The 19,191-nt window shown below is 35.0% G+C and overlaps 1 protein-coding gene across 3 annotated transcripts; it reads right to left on the bottom strand.

Moving 5' to 3' along the window:
• Positions 1-1,050: 1,050 nt before the first annotated feature.
• On the bottom strand, positions 1,051-18,035 carry LOC131165405 (pumilio homolog 4). 3 transcript variants are annotated; one of them, XM_058123172.1, is made up of 12 exons: positions 17,740-18,035; positions 17,520-17,575; positions 16,711-17,407; positions 11,488-12,292; positions 10,779-11,346; positions 10,548-10,689; positions 10,351-10,458; positions 4,633-4,845; positions 4,430-4,540; positions 2,748-2,942; positions 1,719-1,893; positions 1,051-1,615 (listed from the first exon to the last, which is right to left on the bottom strand). In XM_058123172.1, exons 3-12 carry the CDS (start codon positions 17,395-17,397, stop codon positions 1,578-1,580), a joined length of 3,042 nt encoding a protein of 1,013 aa, XP_057979155.1. In that variant the 5' UTR covers positions 17,398-17,407; positions 17,520-17,575; positions 17,740-18,035; the 3' UTR covers positions 1,051-1,577. The 3 variants fall into 3 exon arrangements, with proteins under 3 accessions (XP_057979155.1, XP_057979153.1, XP_057979154.1); XM_058123170.1 differs by lacking the exon at positions 17,520-17,575; XM_058123171.1 differs by having other exon boundaries at positions 17,520-18,035.
• Between the last annotated feature and the right edge of the window lie 1,156 nt (positions 18,036-19,191).

The following is a 19,191-nucleotide window of genomic DNA, read 5'->3' on the forward strand; positions in this document are numbered from 1 at the left end:
TGAGGTCATGTTCATTTTTGCCCTTGAATCAAACAATAATTAAAAATTTATTGAAATATTAAAAGCAAAATAACAGAAGTTGTAAAATGCACTTGTTAGTGCTCCAAGAACAACCTTATTGTACATGACATTAGAAAAAAGTTAAAAATGATTTTTTTGAATTTTTTTGTTTTTTTTTTTTCAAAATTTTTGAAATATTCTGGATATTTTTATTTCTACTCTATTTTAAAGTCAGATGGCCATTTTGTTTCTAATTTTAATTAAATTTTTTGTATAGGATAAATGAATTAATCCATAAAGTTAATTTTGGACATTGAAGTATAAGTTGTGATAACTAAAAATTATAAAATCTGGTTACAGTTGGTCACCATCTAAATGTTTAATCTAGTATTATTCACGTAATATGATATGTATACCTTGTTTTTATTAATTATGCGTAGGCTATTTTTGGTCCTTTTAAACTTTTGTTTACATAGGCTAACATAATTATAATTTTCCATCATTTTGAAAATAATATAGGGCTTCAACAATCATAATAAAATTACATAGTTGCCTATTGTATTTGGGTTAAAACCACAACGGAGGTTTCCACAAATTTTCCTATTATATTTGTGCTTCATTCTACACGTAAATTCTTTTAATTTCCATAAAATTGCAATAATGCTCTTAAAAATGTACACAATCCTTCAAAAATAAAGACAACATATATCTACGCATGATAAGCTCAGTACTATTATTATTATTATATCTAACAATTTTAATCATTTGTAATTGTTTTACACTAAAATGTCAAGACACTTATATTTTTGGACAAATAATGTTTTAGAAATTAGAACAAAAAGACAAATAAATTCATAAAAATCTTAGTAAATTTTGTTTGATTCCACAATTTAACCTATGCTCCCAAACACAGCACAAGGTTTTAGAGAGAGAACATAATTTATCCAGATTTATATCAATGTTCAAATGCACTCTTTCCATAATGTGTGTGGGGCATTAAATTGACACAAGAAACCATCCTGCCTCACCATTAATGAAAATTAAACGTCATTTGGTAAAGAAATAATGACATATTTGCAAAATAAATAGGGTAAAAAGAACTACAAAGTAAAATTGCAGAATATTTACATGCAAATCCATTAAGACTCTAAAATCTCAACTCTAAGGCACTCGGCCTTTTCTCAGCGGTTACCCATCTACACTCAAAATTTTGCTTTACAGGCTAATGAACCTCGTACAAGTACTGCTCTCAGAAAGGATAGGCTCTATAATTCGCCTTCTCTCCTAACCTTCTTGACTCCTTACCAGAAAAACGACCCAACTCAACTCTCTCTCTCTCTCTCTCTCATTACAAAAATGAAAGTTGAGTATACAGAAAAAGAGAGCGGGAGAGGCAGCAGGAGCACCAAATCTTATTCCAGCAGGGTTTGCTAGATCCCGTGTTTATTTACAACCATTACAACCTCTCTCTAGGAAAAGACTCCTAATGATATAACTTCCCAATACCACCATCACCATTGCTGTCAGCTGTACAAGAATGTCTCTTGATGAAAAGAAAGAACTACTCTTCTTCCAACTCAAGAAGAAGAAAACGAGGATATCCCTATGCGCCTTTCTGTAGATAAAAGATGAGAAGCTCTCTCATATATATATATATATACAAAGAAGAGTAGGCCTTGCAAAGAGAGGCAATCAACAATAATAAAGGGGTTCCTTACCTCCAGCTGTGATAAGCTTTTCAACACGAGAGACTATATGTTTCCCGTAAGTATACCTCTTCAGGGTATTCAAATGTTCCTTGACACGAGAAAGAATCAATTCGCGGCTCAGATCATCGCAAGTCTCAAGCACCTTCTGCACAACGTAGTTCCCAAATGGATCTTTCATCATGGCCTGCAATGTTGCATGTTGTCAGTACTGGTTATTCAACAAGCAGCAAATAGATGCATAGGCCTTTCACATCTAAGATTTCTGCATTTTTTACAAGTCAAAACAGATCCACCCCACCAAACCCCCCTTTCCCCCAGGGAGGCCCTCAGTTTGTTCAAACATGTCATTTAACCAACAAGCCATTGCATGCCACAGCACACTTCAAAATATGAAAGCATCTGTTTCAACAACAACTACTGGTATAAGACGCAGGGCTACAGACCTACTTCCACAGATCTGACAAGAGTGCCAAAAATCACAAATAATCCATGTATTCCTCAAAATAATTCATCCGTGCGTACTATGTCCCTCGAATATTTCAAAACATTATTTCAAAACATGTATCACTTCATCTGTGTTACTATGTCACCCAGATATTTGGAAAGCATGTCATACTATAACTCCAGTCCTAGGGTGCAGTGGAAACTAAATGGCACTTCAAAGATTCATTCATGCTTCCGTGCGGATCAGAACAAATCCAGCACCTAGATTGGCATCTGTATTCATATGTACCCGCTCAAGTCGATCAGGTTGTTGACTGCTTCAGACTCTAGCACATCCTCACATAATTCTAATTTGCAACTAATCTCTATTGGCATCAAACAATTTAATCAGGTACCAGCACACAGAAGCAGTGTTTGCCAGAAGAACAAAGAGGGTAGTAAAAGCATGTTCAGTATATATATTCAAGGGAATCACATGCTGTCAACGTCAAATGGTTGAACATTTTTCAGATTGTAACAGAAAATTCAGCTATGTTCATTTCAATCCAAAAAAAATATAGCATCATAGTTAAGAGGGGCAGAAGGTGTGAGAACCTGCAAGGGTTCATTTTCATTTGTGGAACCAAGCATCTCATTCACCAATAGTTGACGCTCTTCTGGGCCACCAAAACTCAAGCACTTCTCAACAACATTAGATGCAAACTTCTGCTGGCTCATCTTCACTATTTGTCCTGTTAGCTTGCTAATAATAGCAGAACGTTCATGTGCTTTACCATGTTGTAGGACATGCTAACCAGAAAAAATGTATGGAATCAGGTGACACATGGCTTATGATTTAAAACATAAAACTAAAGAAATAAAATTGAAGCACAAAATCTTCCAAGAAATTTAGCAAAATTTTTGGTTGATACCTCAATCTATTTTGTTTCACGGGTCAAGGTTAATAAATCCACAGGAAAACAAAACACCCAAAACCTATCAGCATGTCAAATGCCATACAATATTTCTAATTTTAACGAGAAGATATAAAATTCTGACAGTGAAAGAACTTCAACCCTGGCCCTCTCATTTCCCTTGAATGCTAATTTAATTAAGTGCAGAAAAGCCAGAGATAGAGATCATTGAAACAGTGCTGGATAAACCAAAGACATGGATTATACTCTCTCACGTAATCCAAGCGACCCACTCAAAGACAAAAGCTTTTGCAAAACAAGGTGCTTTAACATTGGTTTATTTATTTATTATTATGGCGGAAAACAGATGTTATCTCAGTTTAACATTGTCCTTGTATTCTTGTTGCATGCCACCCACTTCTTTAACCCTCTCTTCACAAACATCTCTCACTCCATATATTCATTTTTTTTTCTTTTTTATTTTTTAAAATTCATGCCAAAGAAAAAAATATAACAATTATTAAGTTTGGGAAAAAAAAATTGGATAAAGAAAACTATAGAAAATTAGTTTGGACTTGGAGCAGATTAGTGACAATGATAATCCTTGTAATACATATATTGAAGCATTTCATGATCATTCATCATTGTTACCATTGCTCTTATAAGTATGTAAAATATGTAAAATTAGAGGAAGCAGAAAGAGTGGCAATTAGTACAGGGTCAAGCAAAAATTGGCCCCAGACAGAATGCACAGCATAAATGAGAATGGACACATACACACAGAGGGTTCAAATGATGTGATGTAAAACTAACTTAGACCAATTTTTTGTTGGCCTGCACGGGACCATAAAAAGGTTGCTACCATTCGATTTAGTTTGCATTATATTGTGTGTCAATCCAATTTGAATCCCATCAACAACAAACAGGCACCCAATCAATGCAGTAAAGTTAGAGCATCGTTTGAAATTTTTAGCCCATTCACAGGATCTGAACTTTGAATGGCTTGACTGGATCCCATCAGTTACCAGTTGATGCCCAAATTTAAAGGACAATCTACAATGCAGTTATTTGATCCAACAGTAGGAACTCTTACTCACAGTTCCTTGTAGGCCCTACAAAAAGCGGGATATGACTACATAACTATACATAATGTTACTTGAACCCTCATAGGTATAGGGTTGAGTGTGGGTGAACAAAAGTTAAGCAGAATTTTCTTTTTCCATTTCCTAGAAAATAACCAAAAAACCGGGCAAAAAACTATTAATGCAAAAGAAATGACCAAGACAACAAAGCCCCAACTTACTATCATATTTTTTATTCATAAAAACAAGATCTGAAGCGCCTAAGCATGTTGAAAGCCTGATGGACATAAAGCCTAAATACCTGAATAACATAATTGCCATATTGATCTTGAGCTAGAGTGCACACAGATTGCATGATTTCATCCATGATAATTTGTTGTGTGTCCAAATCATCACAGTGCTCCAGGACCCTCTGACAGCACCAGAAGCAATGCCAGATCATTGTTATATTTATGATAAATATACATGTAAATAAATAAAACAACACAAACTAAAATTTCAAACCTGAATGACGCGACAGCCATAAGGGTGGGTGGAAAGTGCCACAACTTGCCCATAAAAGGATGAGATAATAAACTGAATTCGATCTTGAGGAACACACTCTATACACTTCTGGATCACATGGTTACCATTTTGATCCCGAACACACTTCATGACTGAACCATTAAGCTCTGCCACCATATTTGTCTGCTGATCCAGACCAACCACCTCCAATGCCTGTTGTAAGAATTAATGCATTAAGAACTTTGCATAAAAATTAAAAATTACTTTCAGCTTTGCTAAATCAAAGAGATTCCTCTTATGTAAAAAACTTCCATTACTCCTTCTAGCATGCTTAAACAATTCTAATTGGATAAAATAATCATGACTTCATTTACAATCAACTGAGGAGCACCTGGCCAATCATATCATCCCAAAACTAAACAAAAAATGTTAGTCATGCAGATAATTCAATGGATGGACATATTAAAGATCAAGTTCAAATCACAGAGATAGCATATCTAAAATGCAGAGACAAGTATCATGTTCTCGCTAAACTCCAAAAGTGGATTTGTGTAGCATGGGAGATTTGTTCAGCTGGCGATAAATAGACATATTAGAAAGTACAGCCACATGTTCATCTACCAGCACGATAGAGGAAGATGATCCTTGGCATGCCCCATTAACTCCTTCGCCACATTTTTGTGGTTTCTATGACATTTCCAATACCAGACGTCCAATCAGTAGTCTGATTGGCAGCTTGAAGTAATAATCCCCAGAAATCTCCAGCATGTCTAAATGATAATGTTAGCATCGCCTTCACTATAAACCTTGCACATGCATTTCAGGCTTTCAAAAATTAGCCCATTCCTATGGCCAGATGTTCCATTACAAATTTCAAGGATGAATGTGTGATTACAATCATGAGATGAATGCTACCCCTCTATTTCTTTTTTATTTTTCTTATTTTTAAAAATATTTCCTCTTTTGGTTTGTATCTGATGTCTTTACTTTTTAAAAAAATTAGACATATTCCTGTAATGTATGAAAATTGAAGGGAACAAGAACTTCAGAATAAATTTCCATGGAAAGATGTAATTCCACTTTAGTTTACCAGTGATTGTAAGGTTATTTTCTACTTGACACAAGGAAGGATGGATGAAAGATGGCGGATGGCCAAACACTTGACCACCCCAAAAAAAATGATGAATTTTGCAAGATTCCCAACAGATCTTGACCAGCAATAAATTCCATCAGTGTATCACTGTTTGCAAACAGCTTAGGGGCCGCTTGGTATCACTACCCCAAATTAGAGAAAAGAAAGCCAAAAACTAAAAACTAGAAACCAGCAACCTGTTTGGTTAACATTTATAAAATTAATAAAAATTAAAAACTTAATTAAAAAAATGCTCATTTTCATCTTTAAATCAATTAATATTATAAAGTATGATTAAAATAATAAAATTATAAATAATAAACATTAAAAAAATTACTATAATAAAAAAAATTTAATATAATTATTTCACTTATTTCAAAATTTACTTTACAACAAAAATTTTATTGACAACTGAAAAGTAGAAAAGGTATTTTGTAATTGGATTTATTATTATTTTTTGAAATTTATGTATATTTTTCTTTTAATTATATTAATATTCCCAGAAGTGTATAAAATGAATAATTTAATCCAAAAAAATTATTTCAGGACATAGTAGTCAAAGGCGCAAGACACTTTGAGGTGCAAAGGGTACTTGGAGCCGAGGCACGAGACCTCACAAAGGTGAGGCACACAATTATTAAACTTGTGCACAATGCCTCTTTGATGGGTAATTTGATATATGAAAACACATCAATAGTAATATTATAATTTAAAATGCCAAATATTCAACACCAAAACATAAACACATTGAAATTATGACAAGTAGTACCAAGTTCCAAGTGAAACAAACATAGCTCAACATAAGTAAGTACACATGCAAGAGTTCAAGCTTCAAATTAGAAAGGAAATGAAATTGCCAGGCCGAAGACCCAAAAGCATCAACATAGTGGCCTAATGCAAGTTAATCTCTAACTTGCCAAGAGCAGGGGCAGCCTGCTAGCCACCAGCAAGCAGCAGGAGCAGAAGAAGAAGAAGAAGAAGAAGAAGAAGAAGAAGCAGACGAAGAACTGAAGAAGAAGAAGAAGAAGCAGAATAGGAACTGAAAAAGAAGCAGAAGCCGAAGAAGGAGGAGGCAACAACAATAGCAAAATACTAAAGAAGAAGAAGAACAATGACAACAACAAGAAGAAGACTTACTAGTTTGAAGCAGCCTGACGAATCATGAAGACTGGCAATGACAACTCAATGGCTCAAAGCCTCTCACTTGTTCGAAGGCTCTGGTGAAGGCTCTCTTGCTGGTGGAAGGCTCGAAGACTCAAAGACCAAAATCGTGCTGGTTCGAAGGCTTGAACCTCAAAGACAAAGGGCTCTTGCGAAGGCTCGAAGACTCGAAGGCTTGAAGATGAAGGTGTTTTGTGCTGGTTCAAAGGCTTGAGGATGAAGATTGTGCTGGTTTGAAGGCTTGAACCTCATAGACGAAGGGCTCCTGCAATGGTTCTCTTGCTGGTGAAGGCTTGAAGATGTGAAGACGAAGCCTGGACTGCTGGTTTTGTGTTGGTTCAAAGCATGGTTTTAAATAACGGCTGCGACCGTTACGTAAAGGCCGCTACGGCTGTTACGTAACCGCTACAAGACTGTTACACCAAACAAAATATTTTATTTTTTACTTTTTCTTCTCACTTTTTTCCTCTCTTTCATAAATCATTCTCAATATACCATGTGGCGAGAGGGGGGAAAGATTATAATGAGGATGATAATAATACAAAATTTACTATTTCTTTAAATACTCACAATAGATGCATTAATTAACTATTTGAAAATGCTAACTTGTTAGGAAAATATTTTATTTTGATAATATTAGTAATGTGATATTTATGTTCTATATTTTTCAACTTCAACCTTCTTTCTTTTCTAGCTATTTTATATTTGTATTATTTGTATGTCTTATATGTCTAATAGATTAATGGAGTGAATAATGTATTTTGTTCTATTAATTAATTTAGCACACATAAGAATTTATCACAGATAAAAACAATGAGAAGTATAAATACACACACACACACACACACACATAATTTTTCTATCAATGGTGGTTTAAAACAAATGTAAACTTGTTGCCCTTACCAAATAACTTAGTTACTCGAACTAAAGGATCCAAAATACACTAAAACTCTTTCTAAGAAGGACTAAAAGCTTAAAACATGCAAGTACGCTAATATGCACAAGGTTGTGCGTGCTTCCCGTTAATGTAACATCTGCTACTCCCGCTTCCCGTTAATGTTACGTTACGCTACCCGCAACCACGATTTAAAACCATGGTTCAAAGGCTCGAAGACAAAACCTGGACCTGCTAGTTTGAGTCAAAGCCTCTGGCTAGAACTAGGGCTAGGGACTGGTTCGAGTCAAGCTACGTTTTCTTCCTTAAAAGGTTAAAAAAAAAATGAAGTTAAAAGGTCAGATATCTGAAGCGCGACTCACTGCGCCTCTTGAAGGTCGCCTTGCCTCAACCATGATAAGGCACTAGCATCGTCGCCCCACTATGCCTCCATCCTAGGCGCGCGTCAGGCGCACTTTTGACTACTATGTTTTAGGATATTAAAATTTTTGGCAACAGATTGCCTGACAACATAAATGGTCATTTGGTATCAATGTCAAAAATTAGAGAAACGAAAACTAGAAATGAAAACCAAAAATCAGAAACAGAAACTAAAAACTAGAAACTAGCAACCTATTTGGTTAACATTTATAAAACTAATACAACTTAAAAACTTAATTAAAAATTGTCATTTTCATCTTTAAATCAAATTATGATTGAAATAATAAAATTAAAAATAATAAACATTAAAAAAATTACTATAATAAAAATAAAATTTATTATAATTATTTTACTTAATTGTTCTACTTTCAAAATTTACTTTACAATAAAATTTTTATTAGACATGATAATTGAAAAATAGTAAAAGTATTTTATAATTAGCTTTATTATTATTTTTTAAAATATATGTATATTTTTATTTTAATTATATTTAAATTTATATAATCATTTAATTTTGATTTTAATTTAAAAGTGTATAAAATGACTAATTAATCTAAAAAAACTATTTTTGGATATTAAAATTTTTGCAAACATGTTGCCAAAACAACTGAAAACCACAAAATCTGGTTTTCAGTTTTTTGGCAAACAACTAAAAACTAGTAATAAAAACAAAAAACTGACAAAAGAAATAAACGCATTTTTATAATCTGTTTTTTCACTATGAAGAAGCAGAAACAAGACAAACCCTAAACAAACACGCTTTTATAATTTGTTTCTTCATTGTGGAGAAACAGAAACAAAAAACAGAAAAGAACAACGATACCAAACAGGCCCTTAATGTTACACCGTTCTCTGTCTTTCCACATCCCTCTAACATGTCTCAATTATATGACACCTAGAAACTACCTTTGATGGGCAGATGCAGATCCTCTCCCTAGTAGAAACAAGAATGCTGAAAGCTCTCTTCTTTTAGTGGAAAGGATGCAATTATTGGAGCATGACATAAAGCTTGGTCATAGTCATGTGAGTGGTCTCAATGCGGGTTTTGGAACTAAATCTGACATGCAACCTCAGGGCCTAGGCCACCAGTGAGTCACCCTCAGGGGTCAAATTCAGGTCAGTTGGAATGATTGTTGTTCATTACTGCTACAGCATGAAGATGGTGTTAATATATCACTTCTGGTATGTGCATGTGAACATCATATTCATCAGATATTCAGAATCCAACTCACTCATAAAACTAGTCGATGTGTAACAATTTTTCAATTTGAAAATTCTAATATGTTTAATTTCCTATACTACTCATTAATCCAGAATGTTCCATTGTTTCAAGAATCAGAAATGAATGCTCTTCCAAAAATATCTCCTTATTTGCATGTCTTCAAAAAGGTACCCTCAATTAACATAACCAAAATGTTCTCAACGCCATGTAGTATTTATTATATTACTCAAATGGAAATGACTAATTGTGCAGAATGCGATGGTTTGCAGGTCTCAGTTGCATTTCAATACATGCTCAAAAAATTTGACCATGGAAAAATCTATACAGGCAGAAGTTAATCAGCAGGCTCTAATCACCTTTTTTATTCAAAGAGGAAAAGGGACCCAATTTCAAGAGACAACAAAGATAAATGTTTCAGGAACAGTCTGGGTGTCTGACCTTCTGAATAGATTGAGGGTAGACAGAGATAAGAGAATTAAACAAGTTCTAAGAGTAAAGAAATCGGTGGGTAGAGCAAGCAGAAGAAAATTCCAAGGGTAGAGCAAGCAGAAGATAATTCTACTACTTTTGGAGCATATCAGGTGCCAAACACCTTTTTTTTTTTTTTTCTCTCAGTTGGAGCAGAGGCATTGTCATTTCATAAAAAATCGTATGGCTCCAGCGGAAGATTTGAAGAATAGCAATGATAAGACTAAAAAAAGCAATATAATAGATGAAATGAGCAGTTGTACACATGAAAAGTTACATCATCTTGCTAAAGAGCATGGATTTATTTAATGCAAAAGGAAACAAGTTAAGATAAAAATCAGACAGATCAGAGAAGTGAAGAAAAATTATAATATGCATCTGCTAAGGGAACAAATCAAGAGATAGAGCTTCACAGAGCACCTTCTGAATAACTCTGCAGCCATACATTTGAAGACTGAGAGGTAAGACATGCCCAATAAGTTGGCTAGCTAGCTCTTTTCTCTGACTTTCTGTACCATGCTCAAAAAACTGAAAATTCAAGAACAATCAGCGGATAAATTCAAAATCTATGTGCAACATATTTGTTGCTCACAATTGAATAAATGAAAATAATATACTTTCTGTATGACATAATTCCCAAAGACATCAGTCATCAGTGTACGAGCATGAGGAACAATCTCCACGAATATCTTGTTCTTCTCTTCCACCATGGCAGTTTCGAGTTTCTGCTGAATAAAGCGACTCCCATACTGATCAGTACTGCAATACCAACAGGAGTGAAGAACTCGAGATTGTAGCTAGTGGTCCATAAGAAAAATAAAATACCAAATAGAGCTTTACAATTTTACCTGAATTCAACTACATGATCAACAATGTCCGAGAGTTCAAAAGATCTGGCCTTGTTGCTCTTGAACTCTTCTAACAAGGATGATGCAAATATCCCATCCATGTTATTACTAAGTTCGGAGTTCCATGATCCAACAGATCCGCCAATTGGACCCCTCACCACAGAAGTAAAACGAGAGAATCGTTCATTCGGAAACATTGCACTTCCAGGTCCAACAGGAGAATTTGCCAATGAATTTTGAAATGGCATGCCAGGACCATAAGATGGATTTGCATAATATCCATGATTCATGCCACCTGATTTACTTAAATTTAGCAACTCATACTGCTGTTTTTGTTGAGCAAGCATTGCCTCAAGGTATGCTTTTTGAAGCACTAGCAAATCCCTATGTGAAGTGCCAGTGTAGTTTCTTGCTATAGAAGGATCATTCAGGCCACCTGGAGCACGCACTGCATAATCAGAAGCTCTTTGTGAGCACTGAGCATAACGTGAATCCAAAACTGGCAAATGAAGGTCCTGTGCAGCTGGATTTCTGTGTGAACTGTGTCTATCTCCATTACCAGTTAAATCTGAACCAAAAAGTGACCATTAAAAAAAAAATCAATTATTGCTAACCAAACTTCTGTGATGATTGGAAGAGTTACAGGAAAGGCTTCAGCAAGGAAAGGCTTCAGCAAGGAAAAACTTCAGCAAGAGACAAGTGAAATTACCTGCATCAAGATGATTGTTGACTGCCGAACCCAGCTTACCATTTACAGAATACATGCCAGGCACGTGGGCAGTATAGTCCATACCTGAGATATTTGAATTATTAAAGTTAGATCCTTCTAAATTTCCAAACCCCGGAGAATTCATTTTTCCATACAGACTGGACGAAGAAGATATTCTTTTTGGAAAGTTTGCTTGCCCCCCATCCAAACTCATCTTAGAAACATTCTGGTCTGTTATGATTCCATTTTCCCTTGCCAAATCAGCATAGTTGGTAGGAAGTCCTAGATTTTCAGGGTTGGAGATGAAGTTATGTTGATTATCAACTTCCTGTTGCATCTGGACCTGTAAATGACTACCTTCTACAACTCTATTTCTTGACAGGTTTAAGCTAGATAAAGCAGCTGCAATATCATCAAGCTTGGTCATGCTTGAAGAAAAACCATTTTGGACATTTGACCCGACAATATTCTTCTTCTCAATAGAGCAAATCCTGCTACCAACAGGGGGAAGACCAGAACCAGCCGACCTTCCAACTAGCTGAGGTTCAGGGGTTGTGCTCCTTGACAGGGATGAACCCACAGCAGGTGCGAAAGAATGAGAAACTGTTGTACCATGGTTCTGAACTCTAACTACGCCAGTGGCAGTTGCTCTGGAATGAAAGGCCTTTATTGATTCCCCTCCATTATGCAAATCTGCAGGATGCAGATCAGAGAATGCTGTTCTATCCATAGTATCACAAACAGCGTTATGGCTAGCTGGCCGAGACAGAGAACCTGACAAGGAAGTAGGTCTGTCTATTCCTTCCTAGAGCACATATAAACATCAAATTATTTATCAGTCGAACAGGATATCAATGTAAGATACTATGATAAAATAGCCCGTGTATCTATTGCATATTTGTGCATACACTGCTGACTCAAACTGCTTGAACCATATTGATAAGCAACAATGAAGTCTTGCAGGTAACTATAACTTCAAGCAATGCATAAAGTAATGCCAGATTGTTGGACCAAGGCAAAAAAGCTTAATAACTCATTTGTCACCATCTTCAGCTTCCATCGGAATTTAAAAAAACAAAACAAAACAAAATGAGAAGAGGAGTTTTCTAAACAGTAATACATATGAAATATTACACAAATTTTGCCATTAACAACTAATGTGATAGTGACCCAGGCAGAAGAAATACCAAGAAAGGTGAAGACAATACTACAATAGTCATGCCAGTAACTTTTGCCCAGCAAGATGAAAATGTAGTGCAGGGTAAAGAATAACGCAATCAATGGTGAAATTTAGTAAACAAACCTACTCCCACCCACTCAACAGAAAAAAAAAAAGGAGAAGGAAAAATCTCACACAAAAAAAAGAAAATGAAGAGAATCACCATGGTCATGTGCTAATGCATAATGTAATGGAACAGAAACTTTAATAATGACTTCCAAACCAAAGGAAGATTGATGGAAGTAAGAGCAGGTAGAACCTAAGCTAGAACTTTGGAGAGCAGCATTAGAGTCTAGAGGATTTAGGTTAAGTGAAAATAAGATAGAATATATGAATGTATGTAAGGAAGAAGATCGAAGACAAGATTAGAGTCTAGAGGATTTAGGTTAAGTAAAAATAAGATAGAATATATGAATGTATGTAAGGAGGAATATTGAAGACAAGATTAAACTTGATAATCATGAAATCAACGGTACTAATAGATTTTGATATCTTGGTTCTATTATGCAAAAGGAGGGAGAAAATTGAAGAGGATCTAGTACATAGAGTTAAAGCATGTTCGGTAAAAGGAAGGAGTGTGTCAGGTGTACTGTGTGATTATAGAATACCATTAAAATTAAAAGGAAAGTTCTATAGGACGGCTGTGTACACTGTGATGATCCTCCCCCTACCCTCACAGAGTGGGGAGCCTTGTGACCTAGGGATGCCTTTTTTCTTTTTTCCTTCTATAATACAGCTGTAAGACCAGCCATGCTATATTAATCAAAATGTTGGGCAACTAAGAAACAACACATTCAAAAAATAAAAGTGGCCGAAATGCATAAGATAAGGTGGATGAGTGGTACAACATTAAAGGATAAAATAAGCAATGAAAATATTCGCAATAAGTTAGGCATAGCACTAGTAGAAGATACTAGATGGTTTGGACATTTAAAGCGTAGGCCAATTAGTGTACCAAAGAGGAGGAGCGAACTAGTCATTGTTAATGGTACTAGGAGAAAAAAGGGTAGCCCTAAAAAAAATTGGAATGAAGTAGTGAGAAAGGATTCAATAGCTTTTAAGTTAGTTGAAAAAAATGCACTGGATCGATTAATTAGCAGAAAAGGATTCATAAAGCCAACCCCACATAGTGGGACTTCAAGCTTGTTATTGTTGTTGTTGTTCCAAACCAAGGAACACTTACCCATAATATTAGAGGCATGACATTTGTGTTGGACCAGACCAAAATTATCTTTTGTGAAACTTACAAATTCCATTCTATACTCGTAATCTAGAAGCTCAAGCCTTAGATGAAGGTTTTGGGAGATATTTTGATTCTCCTTTAACCACACAAAAATGTCTTTATTGCCTTCTACTTCTCCATACCACATTTGTATTGGACCAGACCAAAATTATCTTTAGTGAAACTTAGAAATTCCATTCTATACTCAAATAGAAGCTCAAGTCTTAGATGAAGCTTCTGGGAGATATTTTGATCCTCATTTAACCACACAAAAATGTCTTTATTGCTTCTATATCTAACTCTTTTTCTGTCTTCCTGTTATGCCCTTTGCTGCCCAGAAGCCTGCTGTCTTCATTCTTCTTCTCCTCTTCTTCCTACTTCTCTCCCATAATTCTCTCTCTCTCTGATTTCTGAATTTCTGTGGCTGTCCTACATCACTTTGTCTATCAAAGTCTAATAAGGTCTTGCACCATCTTTATCTCCATTCAAGTTGGGATACATCCAGAATTTATTATTGAGAAAAGAAAATGGTTTTCAGAAAATTATTTAACCATGATTTAAGATAGTTTAACCACTCAACTCATATAGCATATTAAAAACAACCTGGTAGCATAAATAAACCATCTCAAACATCATGCAAAATTTTGGGATTAGATGCACACATTCAACTTCCTTCTAAAACATTCACTTGAGAAAAAATGATTCTTTGAGTATGACATGTTGTCAATATCATATTCATAATAAGCCTAATCACAACAAAGTTTAATCAAGTTCACATATCAAACCTCATTTTAAAATTTTTATCTTCAAGAAAAAAGAATTTGTTTCACTTATTGCAAAGAATATATAGTGACCATATAAACCATATGACATTTCTAGAAATAACTTTTAACCCTATGTTTGGTTCTCGGAATGTCTATTCTTAGGATTAGATTAGTTAGAATATGCTAGTTACAATTAGTTATATAAAAAATTATGTTGATACCATAAAACATATAACAATGTGAAGCTTTTTATGAGTTCATAACAAGGAATAGACGATGAATAACTATTCCCAAATTTCACCATGGGAATGTCTAATAATTTCTTATTACATGTTGAATGAAATAAAAAGGAACATACAAGAAATAGCTATTACCTACATTTCCAAAATGTTCACTCTATTCCATCTTATTCCAAGGAATAACTATTCCGGGAAATAAACGAGCCGAGTGTTGGTACTTTGATTTATAATATACCTAATCGCTGGAAGGTATTATCAACTAGTTTGACAAAAAAAAAAAAATCGAAAACATGCTGGATAATTATGTAAAAAAATTTGATAACATATAATAATGCAGCCATCTTATGAAATTTAGGAGTAGTAATAATGTACCACACAATTAATAAATTTAAATAAACAAGAATTAAAAATCTAGTATTAAATAAACCAACAACCAATGCAGTTAAAAATTTTCTCTCCGGTAAGAGTAATTGTTCAGCTTGCTCCCTATGAAGTTAGTAAATAAAATTTTAATAAGTTCTAATTTTATTTTTATCTTAACTGTCACTGTCAGTTTTAGTCTAGTATTCAGGTTATGTCTAACTATCTATAATTTATTTAATATGTCCTTATTTTCTTTTTTGTTTGTTGTGCAAACAACTAAGAAAAACTGAAAGAAGACAGAACCCTGCAAATCAGAAACTTGCCCACTGGAAATTGTGAGTTAGCACAGAAAATCTTGTCGACTGGTGGATTGATTAGTTCATACTTCATACAATCAAATAAAATATGTCCACTTATAAATTATAAAATGCAGACATATTTATTCAGTATTACTCACTTGCAAATACTAATGCTAAATGAAAAAATGTTAAGCTTAGGCTTCCTTTTCTCTGGGGAACATGAATGTGAAGTATCAAAACTTCGAGGGTTCTGAGTACCACAAGGAAAAAAATTTAAATTTCTTTCAGAGGGGGCAAAAAAAATCCAGCTAGCCCTATGGTTATCTTTTAACCATAGAATAGCTATCAAACACCAGCACAATAACTCTTTCAAGAAGAAGTTTCAGATTGATCTACTGTGTGAACAGGTGCATCTATGTACATATTTTGTATTAAAATAGTAAAGGTTCCTAGGGACACCCACAATAAAACAATTGGAGCTTAATCATTCCCATGGTATGTTTTTGATTATTGGTCCTAAAGCACTATAGTAAATCATGTGAACATGCAAAGTGGTGCAAATTACAATTGAATATCTACATCAAAAATAAATTAGAGTTGGCAAAAAAAAAAACTCAATTGAGTGGCTTTAAATTGATTTGTCAATGAAATTTTCCAAGCAATTAATGGATTAATAAATAGCCATATGGTTCATAATCATATAAACACATTATTATATTTAAGTTTTTAGTAATCTCCTGACCACTGGTGTCCACATTCTTTATTTTAAACTATTCATCAGACTTCACATTACGATCCAACAATAAACTCAGTACCACTATAAGATTATCCTTGTACAAATTCACATTCACCAAAATTAAGCATTACAACTCACTATAGATTTTTCCTTTTTTTTTTTTTTTTTTTCAAAAGGTGTAATGGATGATCAATACAATCTCCCCTAAGAACCACCAAGAATGAAATCATGAAGATGCCAAAATGCCATCCAACATCAAAAGAATCCATAATGAAATTCTCAAAACCAGGAATGAGAGGAGCACAGAAGCAAATTACTACACAGAACTCTGAAGTAAATATTATGACATTACAAAATTTATTTCCACATAGCATCACTCACCTGAAGAATGTCAGCAAAACTCTTCCTCCTTGCACCCAGTCTGGCACCCGACAGCCCAACCAAACCATTAGGGCCCCTATCAAGCCATTCAGCAGAAGTTTGCCGAGTGAGACTCTTTGCAGAAAGCTTACTTGCGTCAATAAATTCATCCTCGGGCATCAGTAAGGATATTCCAGGCTGCATCGAAAACAATGAAGAACTATCTCCGTCATCAACCAACTTCTTTCTCCTCCAATCCCCAACTCCCTCAAACGAAGATGCCCCAGCCTGGAACCTCTGGGCGACACGCCAATCCTCTTTCGACAACAATGGTGGGGGAAGCCTAGGATTAATATTGTCATGGGAGTAATAATATGAAAGATATGCAGGGTGCAAACGAATGTCATCTTCCGACAAAACTCTATTGGCGTTACTACTATTACTAAACTCTTGAAAATTTGAGTTCCCAAACAAACTTTCCACAGCATTCAACGAACCCTCAACTGTGGGCGGCGCGCTACCGCTCCTATGCATATTCAGATCCCTTTCCCGATCAATGAAGCTTCGATTGCGGTGGTCCCCCAGCAAGGATTGAATCTCACTATGCAACCTATTCTCTAAATTCCCAGTCGATCCTCCCAGACGGTCATCTATGGTTGTCTGTACAAGTCCGTCAGGCAACGTATCCAAATTACTCCCAATCACCATCTCCAAAACCCTAATTCACCACAAAATAAAACCAAAATTATCAAATATGCACTAAAAAAATACCAAAAATTAGGAAAAATACGACACAAATTAAAACCAAAAAAATCATCAACATCTCTTACCTTTACCCGAATCCCCGCATAAATTCGAACAGATTGCAAAACTGACTGTTCGAGAGCTGATTTTATTTTTTAAAAAAAGAAGAATATTTTAAAAATCGACGAGAATACATACAAATATTTAAAAAAGGTTGGAACACTGGCCACCCATTTCTTGGAAAAAAAATAAATTATGCTGAAATTTAAAAACCAGGAGAGTTATTTGAGATCGCAAAGAGCTTACGGCATGGAACCGGAGGGCGGTGCGTCGAATCAACGCGAGATGATTGAACAAACCAGAGGAATTCAGGGCACGAGGGGGTGGAGGGTGGGTTGACGAAGCTGAAGATCGAAAATCTAGCAAACAACTTGGAACAATTCGAAGGGGAAGGTGTGAAATGTGAATACACAGGAGGGGGAAGAGATCGCGAGGTATTGAGATTTTTCGAAAGGATCAGTTAAGAGAGAGAGAGGACGCGTGGGAGGGCGGACGGGACAGGAAGGGCGGTTGATTAAAGATTGGACGGTGAGTGGGTGAAGTGTGGGTGTTACGTGGTGCATGGGCATCGGGCATATACATATATACGCTGGCGTTGCGTTTACATTGTGCCCTTTTGACTCATTTGGGCTTTCGAGTTATGAATGCATTAATAATGTTTGGGTTTAAATTATAAAATATGGGGAAAGAGAAGGGTAGAATTATAGGCAGCATCGACACAAGCAGTGGCAAACCAAAATGGGGAAGGTGGTTTGTTTTTGGGAGGTTGGGAAAAAGGTGTTTAGGCCAAAGAAATCTAATGCTACTATCGAGATTTAAAACCCAAGACTCAAATATTATTCTTCAACAAATAATATTGATTCTTTAAAAAATATACTGATGCCTATCATCGATCTTTCTTAATAATTAACAAAAGATAATTTTTAAAGCTTAAAAAAGATTGACATATTATTGCTTGATGCTGACGTCAATAACCTTTACCATTATTGTTATTATTAATTCATTAGATTTTGAGACCAGATCAAACCTGACATGGTATCTCTTACTTTAATTGATGAAATTTCTCTCGACGGAGCCTGAGAAAGACCTTTGGTGTATTATGTTCGAAACTTTGGAGGGCATTTGAAACATACTTGATGCAGGAATTAAGTCGGCAGTCCACCTATAATTTAACTGAATATGGATTTATAATTTAGGATAATCAAAACTTTAGTTTGAACAAAGATTTTTTAAATCTAAGATCTTTGGAGCACCCAACACAAAAGCAAGCAATTGTTTGATTCAACCTACCCTCTCTTTCTAGTTTCTGGTAATTTTACTTCTCAAGGTGTAATACTTCAAAATTTTTTGTTTTTGTTTTTATTTTTATTTTTCAATTATTCATTTACTTATTTTGGGTTGTACACCCAATTTTGGTATTAAATGGTCACTGTGATTACAGCTCAGTAGGCAGGTGAAGTCCTAGTGAAAATTTGACATCATGCTGTACCACAATCACTACCAGCCCTGGTTTTCTAAGTAATGACACAGCTTTTCGGTACTACAGGTGGGATCAAAGCCCTCATCACGACTTGAATTCCCAACACCAACTCACAATTGCTTGAAAAGAAATGGAAAACAGATTGTTGACAATATGTGACATCATATTTGAATGACACAAGTTAAGAATGTAGATCAAATCATAATGGAAACATGGTG

Source organism: Malania oleifera, chromosome 10 (genome assembly GCF_029873635.1).
Source record: "Malania oleifera isolate guangnan ecotype guangnan chromosome 10, ASM2987363v1, whole genome shotgun sequence".
In the NCBI taxonomy this organism is placed as follows: domain Eukaryota; kingdom Viridiplantae; phylum Streptophyta; class Magnoliopsida; order Santalales; family Ximeniaceae; genus Malania; species Malania oleifera.